At 42.8% G+C, this 19,292-nt stretch overlaps 1 protein-coding gene across 1 annotated transcript in view; it reads left to right on the top strand.

Moving 5' to 3' along the window:
* CASQ2 (calsequestrin 2) overlaps positions 1-19,292 on the top strand; it is a 61,456-nt gene that overhangs the window by 17,080 nt on the left and 25,084 nt on the right. The window contains exons 2-5 of the mRNA XM_026483673.4: positions 7,290-7,374; positions 10,078-10,178; positions 11,547-11,658; positions 16,687-16,760. Of these exons, the coding sequence (XP_026339458.1) occupies positions 7,290-7,374; positions 10,078-10,178; positions 11,547-11,658; positions 16,687-16,760 (372 nt within the window). The remainder of the gene's footprint in view (positions 1-7,289; positions 7,375-10,077; positions 10,179-11,546; positions 11,659-16,686; positions 16,761-19,292) is intronic.

Raw genomic sequence — 19,292 nt, forward strand, 5'->3', positions numbered from 1 at the left:
TATGAGTTCAGTTTTGGTTTTTTGTTTTATTTTGTTTTTGGATTCCACAATTCAAATGAGATCATACTAAGGGCAAGGAACTAGTATCTTTTGAGATCCATTCTGGTCAAGTACTGTACTAGGGAGAGCATGGGAAGAAAAACAGACACGGACACGGAACTTACAGCTATCAAATGAGTAGGTTTAGCTAAATGATTGTATAAGTCAAGCTGTGCTTGTGAACTGAGAAAGATGTGTAAAGGAAAAGCACCGGGTGCCTTGGACAAGAGTACAGAAGGCACCTGATTTAGACTGGGAGTCAGGGAATACCTTTTGAGGAACTGATGTTTATGTGTACACTTCAAGGATAGTGGAGTTGGTGACAAATGGAGAAAAGAGTCTTCTAGAAAGAGAGAAGGATGTAAATGGAAGCAGAGCATGTTCAGTGCCTTTCTGTGAATAGAACCAGGCATTCCCTGCAGGCAACTGCAGTTGGTGCCCAGCCTAGGGCTTGGGGACACAGCCAAACAGGGACATCCCATGCAGAGACCTCCTGAGGCAGGAAAGAGCTTGATAGTTTGAGGAATTGAAGAAGAGTGTATTAAGTTAAGAGGCAGAGTGACCCCAAATGAGGTTGGAGAGGCAGGCAGGCTGGCCAAATGGTACAGGGTCCTATTGGCCGTGTTAGGAATTTTAGATTTCATTTTGAGTGCATGGAAGTTAAATCCATGCTGCTAATCACAGCCCACTAAGTTCTGCATGATTTGACCTCTCAACCCACGAGCTCTCTCTCCATCTAATTCTCCATAACCCTTGTTTTCTACCTTTTGTCCTTTCATACCTACCAGTTACTTTTTCATTAGCTTCCTCCTTAGTGAAATCACGGTGTCCTTGACATTCTAACATGTCTTACACGCTTTTGTTGAGCATGAACCTCGATCATAGCACGTACTTGAATTGTTTTTGCTTTCTTTCCATTCCAACACATTAGGCTTTGGTCCTTTTGAATTGGCACAAGGTCCAGAACCTTATCCAGCTGTCATAAAATTAAGAAAAAATTATAACATTTGTTAAGCACTTACTGCATGCCAAACGCTGTGTCAGCAACTTTACATGCATTATCTCATTTATTCTTCAAAACAGCCTCATGAAATAGATATTATTATTGTCCATATTATATAACAGAGTTTCAGCACTTGTGATCCAGTCAAGCATCCAGGTCTCTGATACTAAGTGTTGTATTCTTAACCATTGGGCTAAACTATTTAAAGATGGGATTCATTCATTCATTTAAAGACGAGATCTGCTTTGATCCATCATTGCAGAGATAACGATGGTGCAATAAATACATATAAGATGCAACATAAAAAGAGAGAGAAAGGGTATACTATGAATATCTACTTATTTAAACTGACTTGTGCATATTACTTAGTATAAGCTTTTTTTTTTTTTTTGTAAGGTTAGTTTGTACTCAAAAGAATCATCTGGGGGTCAAAGCAAATCCTAATGTTTCTGGAAAGAATGAGCATTGCACCAGTGACCAGGGCTGTGTGTACAACCAATAAGTGACAACCCCATTCTCTAAGATGGACAATAGACAAGACCATCTGAGAAGTAACCAAACAACCAAACAAACAAAACCAGTGGGGAAAAGATTACAAGTCAACAGGAGAAAACTGCAGTCAGATCGGAAAAGAGTATTACAGTTTTCTGAGAACTCAGGAGATATTGACTATTTTTTTTCTCTTCCTCATATTTGTAACTATTAGTGTAATTAGTGACAATTGCCTCTCCCCACTTTGTCTCAAAAGTCCCTTGAACTTAGGAAGTGCTTGGGCCAGTCCATCCATTCATCCAAAGTATGCTGAGTGTCTCTAAGGAGCTATACAAGAGACCAGGGGCACAAAATGGGGTCCTTCTCCTTAGGGAGGAAAGATCGACAACACAGAGAGACTTATACATGACTCTAATAACTGCAAAATCAGTGTCAGAGTGCCATGTCCCTGCCATGGGCTATTGGAATTCACAGAAAGGAGGCTAGGGTGAAAGATGAGCCTGGAGCCGGCTTTACAGCCAGAGGTGCCAAGGCTGGCAGCAACTAGGAGTGCACAGTGAGACTGGGCTGCAGGAGAGTGGAGAAAGGAACATATGAGCTGGAGATTTAAGATCAGAGTGAAGGCGGAGACAAGATGGAGCCAAGTTTGAGAGGCAGACAATGTCCGGCTGGCCCCATCAGCTTGGCCCAGATTCTTGGTCCGGGGGACCTGGGTCATGTCAGGACTCAGCCCAGAAGGGCCCGGGCTTTCACCACAGATGTTCTCCCCCAACCCAGTCTCACTGCTCTCTCTTGGGTTGCTGCCAGCACTGGCCACCCTTGGCTCAGCTCATGAAGGGTGCTTGCTAGGGCTGATGGGAGTGATGACAGAGCTCAAGTGCGCAGGCTTTGGGCCTAATCAGGGTGGGAGGCGAGAGTGACGGGGCACTGCAGGGATTGTGCCTCTGGGTACCAAGGAGGAGGTGGGCAGGTCTCAGCTAGCATGGGTTTCTGGCCCATCTGTGACTGCCAGCTCTGTGCATCCGTCTGTTTTTAGGACAGTGACTGGCTATGCTTAGTTAAACAGGAAAACCAAGAAATAGGACTGAGCTTGTCAGAGACAGCACCTCTCATTCATATGGGTACAAAAGTCACGTATAAATATGGATAAGGTAACTAGAGGCCATGCTTTCCATGCCGAGGGGAGGCACGCCTTTGCATCCACTTAAAGCCCAACAAAACATGGTGATGTGTGCCTAGGAGAGGTCAGGGTAAAATTCTGTTTAATTCTCAGAGTTCATCACTTATATTCTTACTATTATTAATATTTCTCTCCTATGCCTAAGGTAGAGGGGTCAACAGAGCCAAGCATGGGCCTGAGGGTCACAGTTGAAAAACATGATACCGTATCACTTTTGGATGAACTGGCAATCATTTAGAGCAGTGCTTTCCAGAGTGTGGTATGCGGCCTGAGATCTGCTGTGTCAGAATCATGGCGTGTGGTAGTGCGGCTTATAAAAACGTACATCTCTAAGCCCCACCCCAGCTCTGTTCTCTACTTTCTGGTGCTGAGGCCCAGGAAGCCCCATTTTAGCCAGTGATTTAAATGCATGTTTCGGACCCACTGCTGGAGGCTCATGCTCCAGGAGTGGGGAAACTTACTAATATCACAAAGCCATTAGATCTCTCCATCATTCATTTTCAATGATAGACAAGGGGACATTTAAATAAACATTTTGAGAGCACTAAGTAGGGCACAGTGGCTTATATTTCTACATTTCAAAAATGACCTTGTCTAATGAATTGAATGCAATAGACAAAAGCCAAGTGACTTTGCAGAAAGATTGGCCTGTTTAAGCACTGCAGAAAAGCTCAGATGAGTCATCACATAAACACTGATGATGATGTCTTTCATCCTAAACCTTCCCTAGTCTCGCCAAAATCCAAGAAAGGAGCGAAAACTGCCCAAGGGTCAGGTGGTGCCATTTGTTGCCTGCCCCTCCACCCGCAGTCACCCGGGGCACTCCACAGAGTAGCTTTTATGCTGTGACCAATATCCTTAGCCTTAAAGGAACAGACATGGTTAGGAGCAGAGGGAAAGAAAGAAAATGGGGAGCATGTGAGAAAGTTAAGGAGGGAAGAATGAAGAGGCAGAGAGAGTCCTCAAAGAAGTTATAACAAGAGAGGAAATCCAAGGGAGAAGCCACAGATGCCGAAACAGTGAAGGGAGACATAGGAATGAAGAGAAAATGGGAGAAGCAACCACAGAAGAGGAAGCAGAGGGGTTTATAGCACAGACTGTAGAGCCAGATAGATCCAGGGTCACTCCACCAAGAAAACAAGACATCTTAAAGGTATGTGCACCAAAGAACAGAAGCACAAATACGTGCAACAAAGCTGATAGAACTGAAAGGAAAAGTAGACAAATTCCTAAGATTGAGAACAAGACATAGATGTCCACTTTTGCCACTTTTATTCAATATAATGCTGGAAGTTCTTGTCAGTGCAATAAGGAAACACACACACGCACACACACACAAAACACATACGGATCAGGGGGAAAATTATCCATATTTGTAAATGACAGAATTGTCTATATAGAAAATCCAAGGGAATCTGAAAAAACAAAACAAAAAACTCTTCGGATTAATAATAGCTTAGCAGGATTGCAAGATGCAAGATAAACATGCACAAACCAATTATTTTACTGGCAATAAACACATGGACACCAATATTTAAAATACAATACTATTAAAAATCACTCAAAACATTTAAATAGGTATAAACCCAACAAAACATGCACAAGACTTGTATGCTAAAAACTACATAATGCTGATGAGAGAAGTCAAAGAAGATCTAACTAAATGGAGAGGCATACTATCTTCATGAGTTGAAAGACAACATAGTAAATATGTCAATTCTCCCCAAGTTAATATACAGATTTAAAGATTCAATGCAATGCCTGTGAAAATCCTAGAAATACTTTTTGTAATTATAGGCAAGATTATTCTAAAGTTTATATGGAAATGCAAAGGAACTAAACTAGCTAAAGCGATTTTGAAAAAGAAGAATCGTGTGGGGGGTGCCTGGCTGGCTCAGTGAGGGAAGCATGCAACTCTTGATCTCAGGATTGTAAGTTCGAGAACCACGTTGGGTGTAGCTATTACATTAAAAAAAAAAAAAAAGAACTGTGTGGGAAGAGGCAGTCTACTCACCTTCAAGTTCTGTTATATAGCGACTGTAATCAAGACCATGTGATATTGGCAGAAGAAGAGAGAAAGCAGAAATAGATCCATGTAATTATGTCAACTGATCTTTGACAAAGGGGCAAAAGCAATTCAATGGAGGAGAGATGGACTTTTTAACAATGGTGCTGGACAGGGAAAAAAAAAAAAAGAACTTCAACATAAATCTCATACCTTACCAAAATATAGCTCAAAATGAGTCATGAACTTAAAAGTGAAATCAAAACTACAAAAATTTTAGAAAAAGAGGGGCATCTGGGTGGCTCAGTTGGTTAAGCATCCGATTCTTGATTTCAGCTCAGAGCATGATCTCAGGGTCCTGGGATTCAGCCCTGCATCGGGCTCCCCCTCAGTGGGGAGTCTGCTTCTGGATTCTCTCTCTCCCTCTGCCCTTCCCCCTGCTTGCTCACTCTCTCTCTTTCTCTAAAATAAATAAATCTTTCACAAAAAATTTTTAGAAAAAGAATTAAGAGATAATTTCAGGCTCCAGGGCTAGACAGAGTTCTTAGACTTAACACCAATGGCACAATCCATAAAAGGAGAAGCTGATAAATTGGATTTCATCAAAATTAAAAACTTTTCTTCTGTGAAAGACCCTATTAAGAGGATAAAAAGATAAGTTGCAGAGTGGGAGAAATATTCATAAACCACATCTCTGGCAAAGGACTAATATTAAAAAGCTCTCAAAACTCAACAATCAAAAAGCAACACTTTTAGTAAATAGGCAAAGACCTGAGCAAGAATTTCATGGAAAAGAAGATGCAGATGTCAAATAAGTACATGAAAAAATGTTCGGACTCATTAATTTGCATTAGGGAAATGCAAATTAACACCATAATGAAATATCACTACACATCTATTAAAATGGCTAAAATTAAAAATAGTGACAACTCCAAATGCTGGCAAGGATGTGGAAGAACTGAACCACTCATAACTACATTGCTGATGGGAATGTAACATGGTACAGCTACTCAGGAAGACAGTTTAGCAGTTTCCTTGAACATTAAACATGCAATTACTATACTCAACCTTCACACTCCTGAGCATGTTTTCTCGAGTAATTAAAACCAACCTTCGCAAAAAACCTGTAGACTAATGTCTGTAGTAGATTTGTTCATGATAGCCAAACACTTTAAACAACTCAGATGTCCTTCAATGGATGAATAATTGACCAAACCGTAGTACCTCCATACCATGGAAATACTATTAGGCAATTAAAAAAATAAATGACCTTTTGATATGCACAAAAATCTCAATGAATCTCCAGAGAAATATGATGGCTAAAGAAGCTAATCCTAAAAGGTTACATACTACATGACTCAACTTATGTACATTCTTGAAGTGAAAATGTTATAGAAATCTTTTTAGGAAGGGGATGAAGGCGGGAGCAAGCCGATATGACTATAAAGGGATAACATGAGGGGTACTTGTGGTTATGGAAATATTCTGTATCTTGACCATATCAGTGCCAGTGTCTAGTTTGTGATATTGTGTTACAGTGTTGCAAGATGTTACTTTGGGGGAAACTGGGTAAAATGTACAAGGGATCTCTGTTTTAGATCTTAGAATTGCACGGTAATCTACAATTACCTTTTTTAAAAAGCTTAAAGAAAAGTGATATAGATCATTTCATGACCTCTCTCATTCACCAGATGACAGGACCTAGACCTCAGTCAGTTAGGGCCTCCCTGCTTCCTTAGATCTGAGTTTCAGGGAGGTTAACACAATGCCAGTCCCACACTTGGAGTCATCATCTGTGCTGGTGTCCAGAGTAGCTTCCAGCCATCTGTCCACCTAGGACACTGCTGCACCCTCTTACCTGTTGTGGCTGATGGTTCCATTCCAGTGTTCTACTGGTTCTTCCTCTCAGTGGGCTGTGGGAACACTTCAGAGGCCATCTTGGGTCTATCTGCCAGACACACCCAGTGCACATTCCTACTCCACAAGCCCAGGGGCCTGGGGAGCTCAAGAACTGTGCTTGGGTAGTAGGGACACAGGTTTCCTTCGTTTTCGGTTTTCTCAGCTTTTCTGGCGTTCTTTGGCTTTTTCAAGGATGAGAGAGAAGATTTAGATGGGGCACGGTCAGGTGACCACACAGGGAGCATTGTGATTTCGTGTCCCCACCTGACTCCAGGGCCAGTTGGTGGCTAGGGAAGGGCTGTGGTCCGCTTGTCATGTATCCACAGTCATCCAAGTACTCTTTGCTTTCTTTTTGATTCTTCTCTTCCCAAATTCAAAGTTCACCCACCCTGAGGGCAGAGGAGGGTATGTGACAGAGGATATATTCTTCCAAATCCTTTGTCTTAGTTCTGGTCCTCACATTTTCTCTCTTTGGTTCCCAGCATTCTGCTAAACCATCCTTCCCTCGGGAGGATGGCACGGAATCCCTTTGTTGCCACTTGAATTGGTCAGAGTAACAGGACATATGGAGGAAAATCCTCTTGTCAGTACATCATAATACTATCCTGTGACATTTTCTACCATCTTTCTGCCCTAGGCCTGCTCACCCTCCAGCTTGTCTTTCCTTTCAGCTTGTGGCCCAGGTCCTGGAACATAAAGATATAGGCTTTGTGATGGTGGATGCCAAGAAAGAAGCCAAGCTTGCCAAGAAACTGGGTAAGTGGGACTTTTTGAGGTATACCAGGAAGAAACAAATGTGTCATGCAAAAAAAAAAAAAGTACAGTTTCATTTCTTCGTGCGTGATAACTGGACTATTTTTAAATAAATACAAAGTGATTCTGCAGACCTTAGTCTTGGGATGGGGAAGAGTTTCATGAAAGCAGTATCGGCCTGAATTGAATGCTTTCACACAAATGATCTAATATATCTTTGTATCGTTGTAGAAACCGATGCCAAAGAATCAAGCCTTTCTTTTCGGCTCCTAGAGAGGGTTAAAAGCCCAGCCTCTTTATCTCACTGCCGTGGTAGTCTCTCTGGGGGAGAGAAAAATCTCTTCTTCCATCACCTCTTATTTCCTTACCTCTTGGCTGAAGCGGCCAACACAAGATAGCATGAACAGTAGGGACTCTTGGGTTCCAGTGTTTTCATAATGTAAAGCTAAACCCCAGCTGGACATTATCATTGAGGGCGAGAGGGAGGATTTAGATGAGGCATGGTGAAGTGACCGACAGTGCATGTTGTGATCCCCTGTGTCCATACATCATGCTTAAGCGCAGGGGCACTTTAAGACTCTCACACCCCTCATCCCAAGGAGAGAGAATATGGGGAGCTCCTCTGCTTTCCGAACACCACCACATGCGTACTGTCCATTTTGCCTTTTCTGCGTGACCAGTGAAGAATGGCTATTTAAAAATAGCAGGAGGTTATAAAACAGGACCTTTGAAGAAAGGTTAATTGGATTTGGAGTAGTAAACACAGGGGTGGGGGAAAGATTAGTAGTGGTGTCAGGTACATGAGAGTTCATTATCTTAGGGCATTACAAACAATTGTCCTCTATTTTATTTTCAAGAAGACCCCCTTTTTTTTAAGATTTAAATTTTTTGAGACTGTATTTAGGTTAGACACAAACAAGAACTCATGACTATAAAGTGATAATGAATTATTAAGAATGTCTGGGCTATCTTTTTCCCTGAAGATAAATTAAGGAATGTGTTTTCCCTTTGAGCAGGAGAACAAAGTATGTTAAACTCTTTCCCTAGTCAAAAGCAATTCAGTGCCTCATTTCTCTTCTCCCAGAACCTATTGATTCCCTAGTTTTCTTTCCTATTGTTTTCATGGGAAGCCGAATTTGGGGGGAATTTCCAGTGAATTTAGTTAGAGAAAAACACTACTATTCCAATGGTCTAAAAATCTAGCAGGGAGACAAGCTGGGTGAGCTTTCATAAGAATGGACCAGTGGATAGTCTCACAGTGGATGGAGCTTGAAAAATCTACATGAGCCTTTCTCCAAAAGCTCAGCCGGGAGGAATTGGGGCAGGTTCTTTTGGACTATTTGGTCCCCAAAGTTTACAGGACAGTCGTGTTTTGTGAACCTGCTCCTTCACCTTCATCCTCTTTTCCATTTGCCCGAGTTTCGTCTCCATCAGGCTATGCCTGAACTACTACAAAAGCCTCCTAACTGATTTCACTTAGAGCTAAATCCGACATCGGGACACCAGCTGATTTTCCCAGGGTACCCTTCATGATCTGTCATTGCCGGCCTCAAGGATACCTGGTACATCAGCCCTTTGGATTTACAAATGGTGCTCCAGGGTGTGCCCAGGGCTCTTCAGACGCGCTCTGGGACACAGCAGGCAGTGGGCCAGCCTCCTTTTCCCTAAAGGTTCTGCAGGAGAGTTCATTTGGAGAAAGCATTCTCCAGCTAATAGAGAGCTTGCAAACAATTAGTCTGAGGAATTAAGGATGCCATGCAGTTGGACGAAATGCCAGCCTCAGTTATTTAGCATTCCTGGGGGGAAACACAGTTTTCCAGCAAACATTTGTTAAAGCACACAGGATTATGCCAGGAGCAATGGAGGATAGAAAAGATGCAGAAACTTCCCTTGTGGCATTATCTGCTAACTGGGAAAAGAAGATGTGCAGAATTCAGCTACGATAGAAAGGGAAGCTGTTCATTCTGGCCATGGACATTTATGGGGTGCTTGATGTGTTAAGGCTTTGTGCAAGGTCCTGGGGTACCCAGCTCTGCCTTTGAAGAGCTTACTGTTCCAGTGAGTATTGTAAATGGAGCCAAGAGAAGGGCAATAGTGGCAAGAGGGCGGCCTTCTTGGGAAAAATGAGTCCTAAGCTGAGACCCGAAAGAACTGAGCAGGATTGGGGGAGGGGGGGCAGGAGTAGAGGTCACTGCAAATTTGGGGAACCAGGAGAACAGCTGTGACTTTTCCTTTACACACTCTTTCACATCAGCACAAGGGCAAGAAGCAAGGAAGCTGCCCAGAGGATTAAGAGAGCAGGTCTGCCGAGGGGAGAACGTAGAGTGTAGGACTGGCACTAGGTTGTGGAGGCACTGGAATGCCTGGCTAAGAAGTCAAGTGGGCAGGGGACATTGAAACTTTAGATAGGGAGAATAGGGTTGGCAGTATTTTTGGAAAATTAAAGCAGTGGTAGGGTAGAGAATAGATTTTTCTTTCAAATTGAAGTCCAGGTGGAGCTGTTGGTTCCTGACGGTTTCAATTTAAATGTGTACTTTGGGAGCCTTTTACAGGGGTGGTTTCAAGGGAACCGATCCTAAGTTGAATGCTAGCCCCACTGATCCTGACCTCACTGTCACCCAGGGATCCCGAGCCAGACCTCAGCCCACAGGATGGCTCTTCTTGCCTCAGGATGACCTTGTCTTGGGGACTCTTTGTTTCTTCCAGGTTTTGACGAAGAAGGAAGCCTGTATGTTCTTAAGGGTGATCGCACAATCGAGTTTGATGGCGAGTTTGCAGCTGACGTCCTGGTGGAATTTCTCCTAGATGTAAGCATTTATGCACAGTGGCCCTGCATGGAGCTGTTTGGGTTCAAATATCAGGGAAAGTAAAATCCCAAAGTAAGAACAGAGAAGCTGGATAATCTGTTCTTGTCTAGGACAGATTCCCCACACTTCACAAAAAACTACGGAGTGCCTACTCCACAGGGCCATTTTCTCCCACTGGGAAGCTGGTCCTTAAGTTACCTTAGAAACTGTTTTATTAGTGACTAGAGGGTCACTAATCGGGACTGTGTAGTAACACATGAGTCTCTTAGCCATTATACACCACTGTCCCCTGAAATCCCCTTGGCTTTGTTCCAGGGCTTCTGAAGAGGAGCGGGGGAGAGTGGGAAAGAGAGGTGCATAATCACCCAAAGATGGAGTAACAATCCACCGACTTACCCTCAGAGCAGAATAACGAGCCCCCCAATATCACATTCCCTCTCAGCCATGGGGGTACCCCACTCTCAGATCCATCTGCTCAGGCAGATAGAGGAACAAACACCATAACAATATGTTATCCATAGATAAACTCACACTTTCCATAGTAGCTGTGAAGCTCAATGCTTTTGAACAGATTCCTGTGCAGGTAAAGGACGTCCATACTGCTGACTCCCTGTCTACCAGCTGGCCCTCAGCGGCCCGGTGCCATTTCCTCACAGCCTTAAAAACTCAGAGACAGTGAGTCAGAAGTGAGTTGAAGGCCACCATAGATTCTGCTCGGCTCTCTCATGGACCCATCCCCGTAAGCCCTAAAAAAAATTGAGGGAGGCAACAGAAAATTCTGGGCCAATCTCTGTCAGCCAAGTGGAGACTTTTAGATGCACATAGCAGAAACCGTGCTCAACTCCCTGACACAAAAACACAAATGCAACAGCAGAGGGGGATAGATTTTAAACTGACTGATGAATCACAGATAGTGCTCTGAGCGTGTTGGCTTTTTTGTCATGCTGACTCTTTTCACATTGGTTGTGAAATAACCAGTGGTTGGAGCTGATATGTCACCTCTCTTCATTCATATCCAATGAGGGGTGGGGGGTGGGGGACAGGATCTAGTTTCCGTTGTTCCCTTAAAAGGAAAGGAGAATTTCCCCAAAGCTTTCAGCAAATCTACCCCAAAGAGTCATTGGCCAGAATTGGGTCACACGCCATTCTTAAATCAATGATGGTCAAGAGAAATAGAATTGCCTAGTCTCAGCCTACTCCTTGAGTTAAGCCAATTCCTCAGAAGGCACTGCTGCTGTGCACACTGGGGGAGGATGGGGTCCACAGCTTCCTGCCAAAGTGTCCTATATGTGTGTCTGAAGTCCCCACTGAGGAGGGGACAGTTCTTTTATTGGAACATATCTCGTGTACGTGTGTGTGGCATTCCAGCTGATTGAAGATCCCGTGGAGATCATCAACAGCAAACTGGAAGTCCAAGCCTTCGAACGCATTGAGGACCAGATCAAACTCATTGGCTTTTTCAAGAGTGAGGATTCGGAGTGTAAGTTGTCTATCAGCCCCACTTGTGAGTCTAAAGGCTAGATTCCCAACCAGATCTGTTAGAATGTTGCCGATAAAGAGGATGGGCCATCAGCATATCCAGTGCTGGGTGGAATAGAGGGACAATCTTCCTTGCACCCTGTGCAATGGGACACATCTGCAAAAATTATGCAAAGCAGGCAGGGATTCCTGAAGAGCCATTAAGGTTGAGCCATGTTCTCTGGTGTTGGGGGGGGGGTGTTTTACGGAAGAGAGAATAGTCTTCCTTGTCCACCTACCAGTGGGACTCTCCCCTAAAATAGGTAAAGAGTGGCCTCTCTCCCTGATGTTGGCAGCTCCTGTGGTCACCAACTGGAGAGCTTCTCAGTCACTTGGATGTGATTAGAGGAAAATTTAGGTAGGCAGGGCTCAGCAGCTGCCACACAATATGGAAAAATGCTGGCCAACCCCACAGCCGACCACCAAGGCTGCCTGCAATAGCACAGCCTCACCCCTGGGTGTAATCCCTTTGAACACTTTGTGGCCAGGTTTTGGGTGGGCACGGGAATGCATCATAGCATCACCACAATCCATATGGGGATAAGAGGGTGGAGAGTGGGAGTCAGGGAGAGGCGGGACTGGGCAGGCTAACTCCTTGAGTATGTCTTTTTAAACAACTTTAGCAGCATGGCCCAATGAGGTAAGCCTTTTTCTGGAGCCTCAGCTGTGGCATAACCACGAAACAGGATCTGGTAGCATTAGTACATGGGCGACATGCGAAGGAGGGCTGCTTATGATGTTTCTGGATACTCCAAAATACTTTGAAAATATTTTGAATATTATTTGCAAAGCTGTTTCTTGACCCATCTGCCAACTGGCACCCTTGGGCATCTCATCAGCAAGCCACCTATTTTCTCTCTCCTGTGACCAAACTTAGCTGTCTTCTGTGCTATATAAAAGCCTCTCCTCACTCTCCTTAGCAGTGTGCTGGGGGAAGGTGGCTAGCCAGGGAAGTTTGCCCAGCCCTCTTCTGGGTGACTTCACTTCAATTTTTATGTTTCCTATAGATGCTGACTACTCTGGGGTGCCCCACCTGCCCCCTTCTTCTTTCTCCTTAACTTCTTCCTATTTCTCTTTATCCTCTTCTGTCTCCATCCCTCAATTTGTTTCGTCCTCTGTTTCTCTCCCCTCCATTAAGCTCAGCATAGCAGATAAGAAGGCAAGGCAAAGATTGGGATAAAGAGCACATCTTCTAGTTCCTCTCCTCCCTACTAAACCAATGACAAAACCAACTCCATTTAATCAACACACGTCATGTACTAGGGTCTAAGCTAGGAGCTCCATATTGATGCCTCACCTTCTTTCTCACTTCTGGCCTGTAAGGTAGTTACCATATTATCAGCATTTTGATGAGGAAGAAATGAAAAGAACAAAAAAAGTTAAATTAACACACTATCACACGGCTAGTAAGTCCTAGAGCCAAGATTTAAATCCTAGCAATCTGACTTGATAAGCTTACACACTTAAACACTGTATTGTACTTTCAAGACTTTACACACTTTTTCAGGTCATAGCACACGCAAAATGTGGTGATGCTCGTCCAGCCCAGGGGTAAACTGGAAGAGATTTGGACTTAGTGGAAAAACAAAACAAAACGTTCTTTTGTTTTATTTATATACTACTACTACTATTACTAAAGCAAGATAATAGAAAAGTTATCAATATTGCATTGTATAAATCTTTCAAATAAATAAAATATTTTTAGATTTTTTGAATGAGAATGTTGTACTTGCTTCTAAAACTATAGCTTTTGAAACAACGACATGCAATGCCTGGTGAAGGGTTTAACTGATCTCTTCTTGATGGTCACAGTCGATCAGAGACTTTGCTTGGACACGTGGATGGTGGCAAATGACAAGGCAACAGTCATTGCTTTTCCTTTGATTGATAAGCAGTCTTTTCTTACCACTGAACAGAATTTAGGAAATCTAATTTCTAAATTGTCCTTCAAGGGTGTGAGCCTTCTTTCAGTCCTAATGACTATTACTTTCGTTTTCATCGACAAATGTAATATACTTAAGATAATTTGAATAGATTTCAAATTCAATCAAAGTTTTCCATATTATGTATTTCAAAATAATAATGAAGCATTTCCTTAGGGATACACAGGTAGAACTCTACTGGTCTTACCATTTTTTTCTGAAGATTTAAATCATAAAATCTCTAGCAGGCCACTTCAACCTCCTTTTTAAGGTTGAATTTTTATCTTTAAATTGACAAACTTTGTCTTTAGGAAAGCCTAATACCAGATCATGTTAATAATACTGATTATGATGATGATGAACATGATAAAAAATAGCAATCATGCATTCATTCCATTGGTGTTAGTAGACAATATGAACATGAGAGTATATTAAGTCAAAACAAACAAACAAAAACAACCCAAAACCCTGAATATTTTACAGAGTGTCACAAACTAAAAACATCACTGATGACAAACTAGCCTGGACTGTAGTCGTAGTCACACCAACTGAGAAGACCCGGTGAGGAAGTCAGGGGAGCAGCCTCTCTCTCTCTAGCTGTCATGCTTGCTGACATCTTACGCAGAAAATAATTGTTATAAAATACAAGAAGTTTATAGAGAGAGCAATTACTTTCAGATATAATATTAACCACTGCACAACTTTAAATGGTTGTAGAAAACATGTAGAAAGCTTTATCGCCACAAAAAATGTATGTCTGTTATGACACATCGGTGGCTGTCACATACTGACTGAAAGCATCATGATGTTTTATCAGACACCCACATCTCTCTGTCTGTTTTTTCTTTCCCTCCAAAAGAACACAGGGCCCGTGGGTGGGGAGTTGGTAAGGCACCCAGGGAAGCAGTCATGAAGAATCTTGTATTTCTGCTGTAGCTTGAGGCTGATTGGTCAAGGAAGTTTAACAGCACAGAGGCATTGGCTTTGCAAAATGATCCCAAGCTATCCTATAGAGCAAGCACAATGGAGGGACAGTGGAGAATGGGAGGGCTTGAACACATAGGTAGACTGGTCTTGGGAGAAAGGCTCCCAAGAAATTTGGGATCAAATTAGAAAGGACTTGGAAGAACTGGGGGGCTACATCTTCCAAGGAAGTTGGATACGAAGGTTCACATCAACTTGAGCATGTAGCTATGGACGCAAGTGTTGAGAGAGGGTGACAGGAACTTCCTGGGGGAACTCAGCTGATAGTTAAGATGTCAAACTGGGGGAAATCTGGAGGTAGGGGACCGATATCCAGTATGGAAAACCCTGAGAGATGGGAGTGTGAGGAAATGCTAAGGTAAGTCTGCAGTAAGCTGGAGGTTGAAGGCTGAATGTTCAGGAGCCTGTTCCGGAAGGCGAAACTGAGGGTTAGACTGGAAGAGCCAGGAAGGAGCTGGTCAGCATCAGAACAGGACATGAAGGCAGGAAACACCTGGGATCACATGAGATCAGACAGAGCAGGAGATTAGACCAGGTACCCTAGAAGACAACCGCTGTTTGGGCAAGGCTAAAAACTCAACCACAGTTTGAAGCGCCACCCTGGAGAATTACCTTGCTCTACCCCTTTTCAGCTTAAAAGGGATATAGACTGGTTCCCTAGGTGAAGAAGGGAATTCTCTGGACACAGGTGTAGGCCATCCTTCCCAGCAGGGGAGGAGTTCAAGGAGGTAGGGACAGATTAATCAGGGACAAGGGGGTTAGGGAGAGAAGATAGAGAAGATTCTGTTGGAGACCACTACAGCTGTAGATGGACATAAATGACTTAGGTATGGCTTTAACCCTTCCATTCTTTCTCACCTTCTCTCTATTCATTCTCCAAATCTCTCATCCATCTTCTTCCCCATCCACCCAGTTCTCTACCCCAGCTATCAGGCTATATGATGTATTTTCTGACTACCTAATTACTTTTATGGGGATGAGTTTGTGTGACTGTGTATCAGTATGTATAGGCATTCTTGTAAATTTTTCAATCCCCTCTCATTTGTGTTTATTGCACATACCTCTATTCTAGCAACTATCACATTACATTGTGGTTCTTTAAGGGTCCATACCCTCTCTGGGTTGTGTGCCTTTGAGATCAGTGTCTTTGTCTTACTCATCCTGGTGTTCCCTGAGCCAGTATTAGTCTTGAAATGTTTTTGATTGAATATTAAAAAATTCTTCATGCTCCTGGAACTCTAGCAAAAGCTTGTGCCTCTAAAGATTAAGAGATAGGGAACTCCACAAAATGGAAAATGGTTAATCTTCTGAAGAATGAATCAAAGGATCACCAGCTTTCAGGATTATAGAAGTTATGCAGAACCACCACCACCATTCCCAGTCCCATCACCCTCACCTCTAAGGTGTCTTTACCAGGTGACTGACAAGATGTGGTAAAGCACAGCATGGCCATGCTCATGTGTCTCATGCTTAACTTGACCAGTTCGGATTCAAGTTTGGGACCAGAGTCAAACATCGGCTTGATTGATTTTAAATCATCTTCTCAAGGGATCAGAATAAAAATGAAAACTTAAAAAAAGGCAAAGAAAAATGAGGATTTACCAAAAGGGGGACTCCTGCTAAGAAGTTTGAAGTACGTTTGTGATGTCATTTTTGATTGAGGTTGCTTTATATACCAAGGTGGATTTCCTTCTCACTTAGTGGTCATTTATAGGAAGCTGTGCTTACGCACTTACAACTAATGGTTTAACTTTGGGTTTAGAGTCTAATATTCTATTTTTCTCCCTCTCTCATTTTCCTTCACTTTCTCCTTCCCTTCTACCAATTTCTGAAAACACATAAAAATATGGTTAAAGGGCTCTTCTTTAGCTCAGTTGAATACCAGTCAATTCAAACTCCTTGGGAGAAATTGTGGGTTTAAATAGTACTAAATAATTTTCTATCTAAATAATATCTACTAAATAATTATCCAGTCAGGATTAATTTTGGCTCCCCACTCTCTCTACATTATTTAAAAAGAGAACTGTCTTTAGCATGCATCTTAAAAAGGTCTCTTTCTTTGATCTTTTTTTTTTCCCTCTCAGATTACAAGGCTTTTGAAGAGGCAGCTGAACACTTCCAACCTTACATCAAATTTTTTGCTACCTTTGACAAAGGGGTAAGTACCTATGAAACCCCAATTTGAATACTTCTGTAGGCACAAAGGATTAAATTTGAACTTTGCAGTAACTTTTTAAAATTTTAGAAACATTTGCCATCCTCCATCCATTAACACTTTCTCCAGAAGTGTTAGAACTACAGCAATAAGTCACTGTTGAATGTGTGATGAATACAAAGATGATTAATTTAGAGGAAGTAAGCCCATTTCTGAAAACAGCCAATGAAAAATGATGACCCCATTTAACCACGTTGAACACTAGGAATAGGCAGGGCATGAGCAGAGTGTGCCTGGACACTGGTCAGTGCTTCCTTGTCTTTAGAGCTATTCTCTACCTTCCCAGGGTTGCATACTCCCGCCTCTGTTGGGTTAGAATGGGGGAAGGATTGGGGAGGACCATTGGTCATCTAAAGCCTGGAGTGTTTCCATAAGTTACCAATTATCTTTAAGAGATGTCATTAACATACTCATCTGCAATTCAATTATTCTTTCTTTCTGGTTGTGGCACGTGCTTTTGTAAGCCAAAGAACATCATATACAAAGGACCTTGAATCAGTGGGTAATTTATTTGGGATCCACTGTGGGTGGAGTACACCACTCTAACTCCAGTTATGACTAAAATGGCTACTATTTATCAAGTGCTTTCCTGTGTGTTGGGTACAACTTGATATTGTATGTATATGACCTCTAATTCTTTAAACAATTTTGGGAGGCAAGAAGCCCCATGTCCCATATCATAAAACAGATTTAGAAAGATTAAGTGATATCCAAAGTTTCCCATGAATTAATGGTAGTGCTGAGATCCCAGTCTATGCCCTGGTCTAAAAACTCTGGATTGAAAATAATCCAGAAGAGAGTCTATAATCTGAGTAATATAATCTAAACCTGAAGAAAATTTACCTTAATTGGATGGATTAGAGTCAAGAGAGATCTTGAGCAAGAATACCGAGAGCAATAATAACTATCACCTGTTAAGTACTTTTTACATGCTAGGCTTTGTGCTGAGATCTTTACATAGCTCTTTTAGTCATCTCAACGTGCCTATAAAGGACGCATTAGTATTCTCAATCTACAGAGAATGAACCAAGGCACCGAGAGATTAAGTGACTCGCCCATGGTCATATAGTGAGTGAGTAGTAAAGCTTGATATAATCTCAGGTCAGCCTGACTTCAAAGTCAAGTGCTCTATACTGCTGTACCCCAGAGCCAGGAAAATACATGTGAAGTGCTTAGCTGCATCTGGCACCTGGTAAGCATTCAGTAAATGTAGTTAGTCCTCTTATGCATAAAAGGCAGCCATCGAAGCCCAGGAGAATGGAGGTTGGGCAAGAACTTTAGCACAGAAGGGGAGGTACAGGGAAGCTTAAACTGAGTACATCACTGATGTTCCGTTATGACAGGCCAGCAGTGGCTGAGGTGGCTCCTGGGTGTAAGAACTCATCTGAGAGAACATAGCCAGGCAGACAGGCTTGGCCAAGCAGCAAAGCCTCAGTTCTTCGAAGTCTGGCCCAATGCTGAGTTCAGGGTAGTATCTGTTTTCAGACCTGCTTCCCAGCCCAACCATATGGCTTCGTGTCCGTGGCCCATGAAGAAGGTGAGGTCAGGCTATAATTAAAAACTCAGAAGCCTCTTCCCTCAAAACTCTGTAAGTCACTGAGTCATAAGTGTCCCCATTCATGTAACCTTGTGGGATTTTATAACATTTAAAAGGAGGAAGACACACTCTCTAGCTCTACGTGGAAAGAAGAGCCGTCACAGTCTGAGGACGCAGTGCCATTTAGGACTTGAAAATTGCATCCATTAGCTGTGGGGGAGCGAGGGAGCCAGAGCCCAAGGAAGCCTCAGTGGTGTCCAGCAGGGGGCGCTGGCGCAGAAGAGGGAGCCGGAAAAAGCTTTTGTTGAGACTTAGGGAATCCCGGAGGGACCAGGGGTAGGGGAGGTGCTTTGTGGAGGTGTGAAGTCAGAAGAGGCCAGGGCCAAAGAGGCACTAATACAGTCCCAAAGATGAAAAGCCAACTGGCAGACGTGGAGATGACAAGAGGACTTGGTCACTGTTGAGGTGGAGGAGAGAAAGCCAAGAGAAGGCTCAAAAATAACAAGATTGCAAGTCTCCTCTTTGAGACAGCAAAGATTTTGAAGCTCCTGAAAACATTAGGGAATCTAGGAAAAGCATCTACTGAGGAACAGATGATGGGGTTGATGAGTTCTCTTTCTCCAAGTGGGGAAGACGTACAACTAGAAGTATCTTTCATTTATTTATTCATTTGCTCATTCAGAGAATATTTATTGAGTGCCTTTTATGTGCCAGAAGCGCTTCTAGATGCCAGAGACACTACACGGAGCAAAACAGATTCCTGCCCCTGTGGGATTTAGAGTTTAGTGCAGTGGGGGAGGGGCAAGGAGAAGATGGGAAGACAGAAAGTAAGTAAACAAACCAATAAATATGTTGTATTCAATGTATTATATGAGTCAGAGAATCTGCTGATGTGGATTTGGGAGTTAGTAGTTTCCAACCACTGTAGTGGTCTCCCC

The sequence above is a fragment of the Ursus arctos genome, unplaced genomic scaffold (genome assembly GCF_023065955.2).
Source record: "Ursus arctos isolate Adak ecotype North America unplaced genomic scaffold, UrsArc2.0 scaffold_12, whole genome shotgun sequence".
Lineage (NCBI taxonomy): Eukaryota > Metazoa > Chordata > Mammalia > Carnivora > Ursidae > Ursus > Ursus arctos.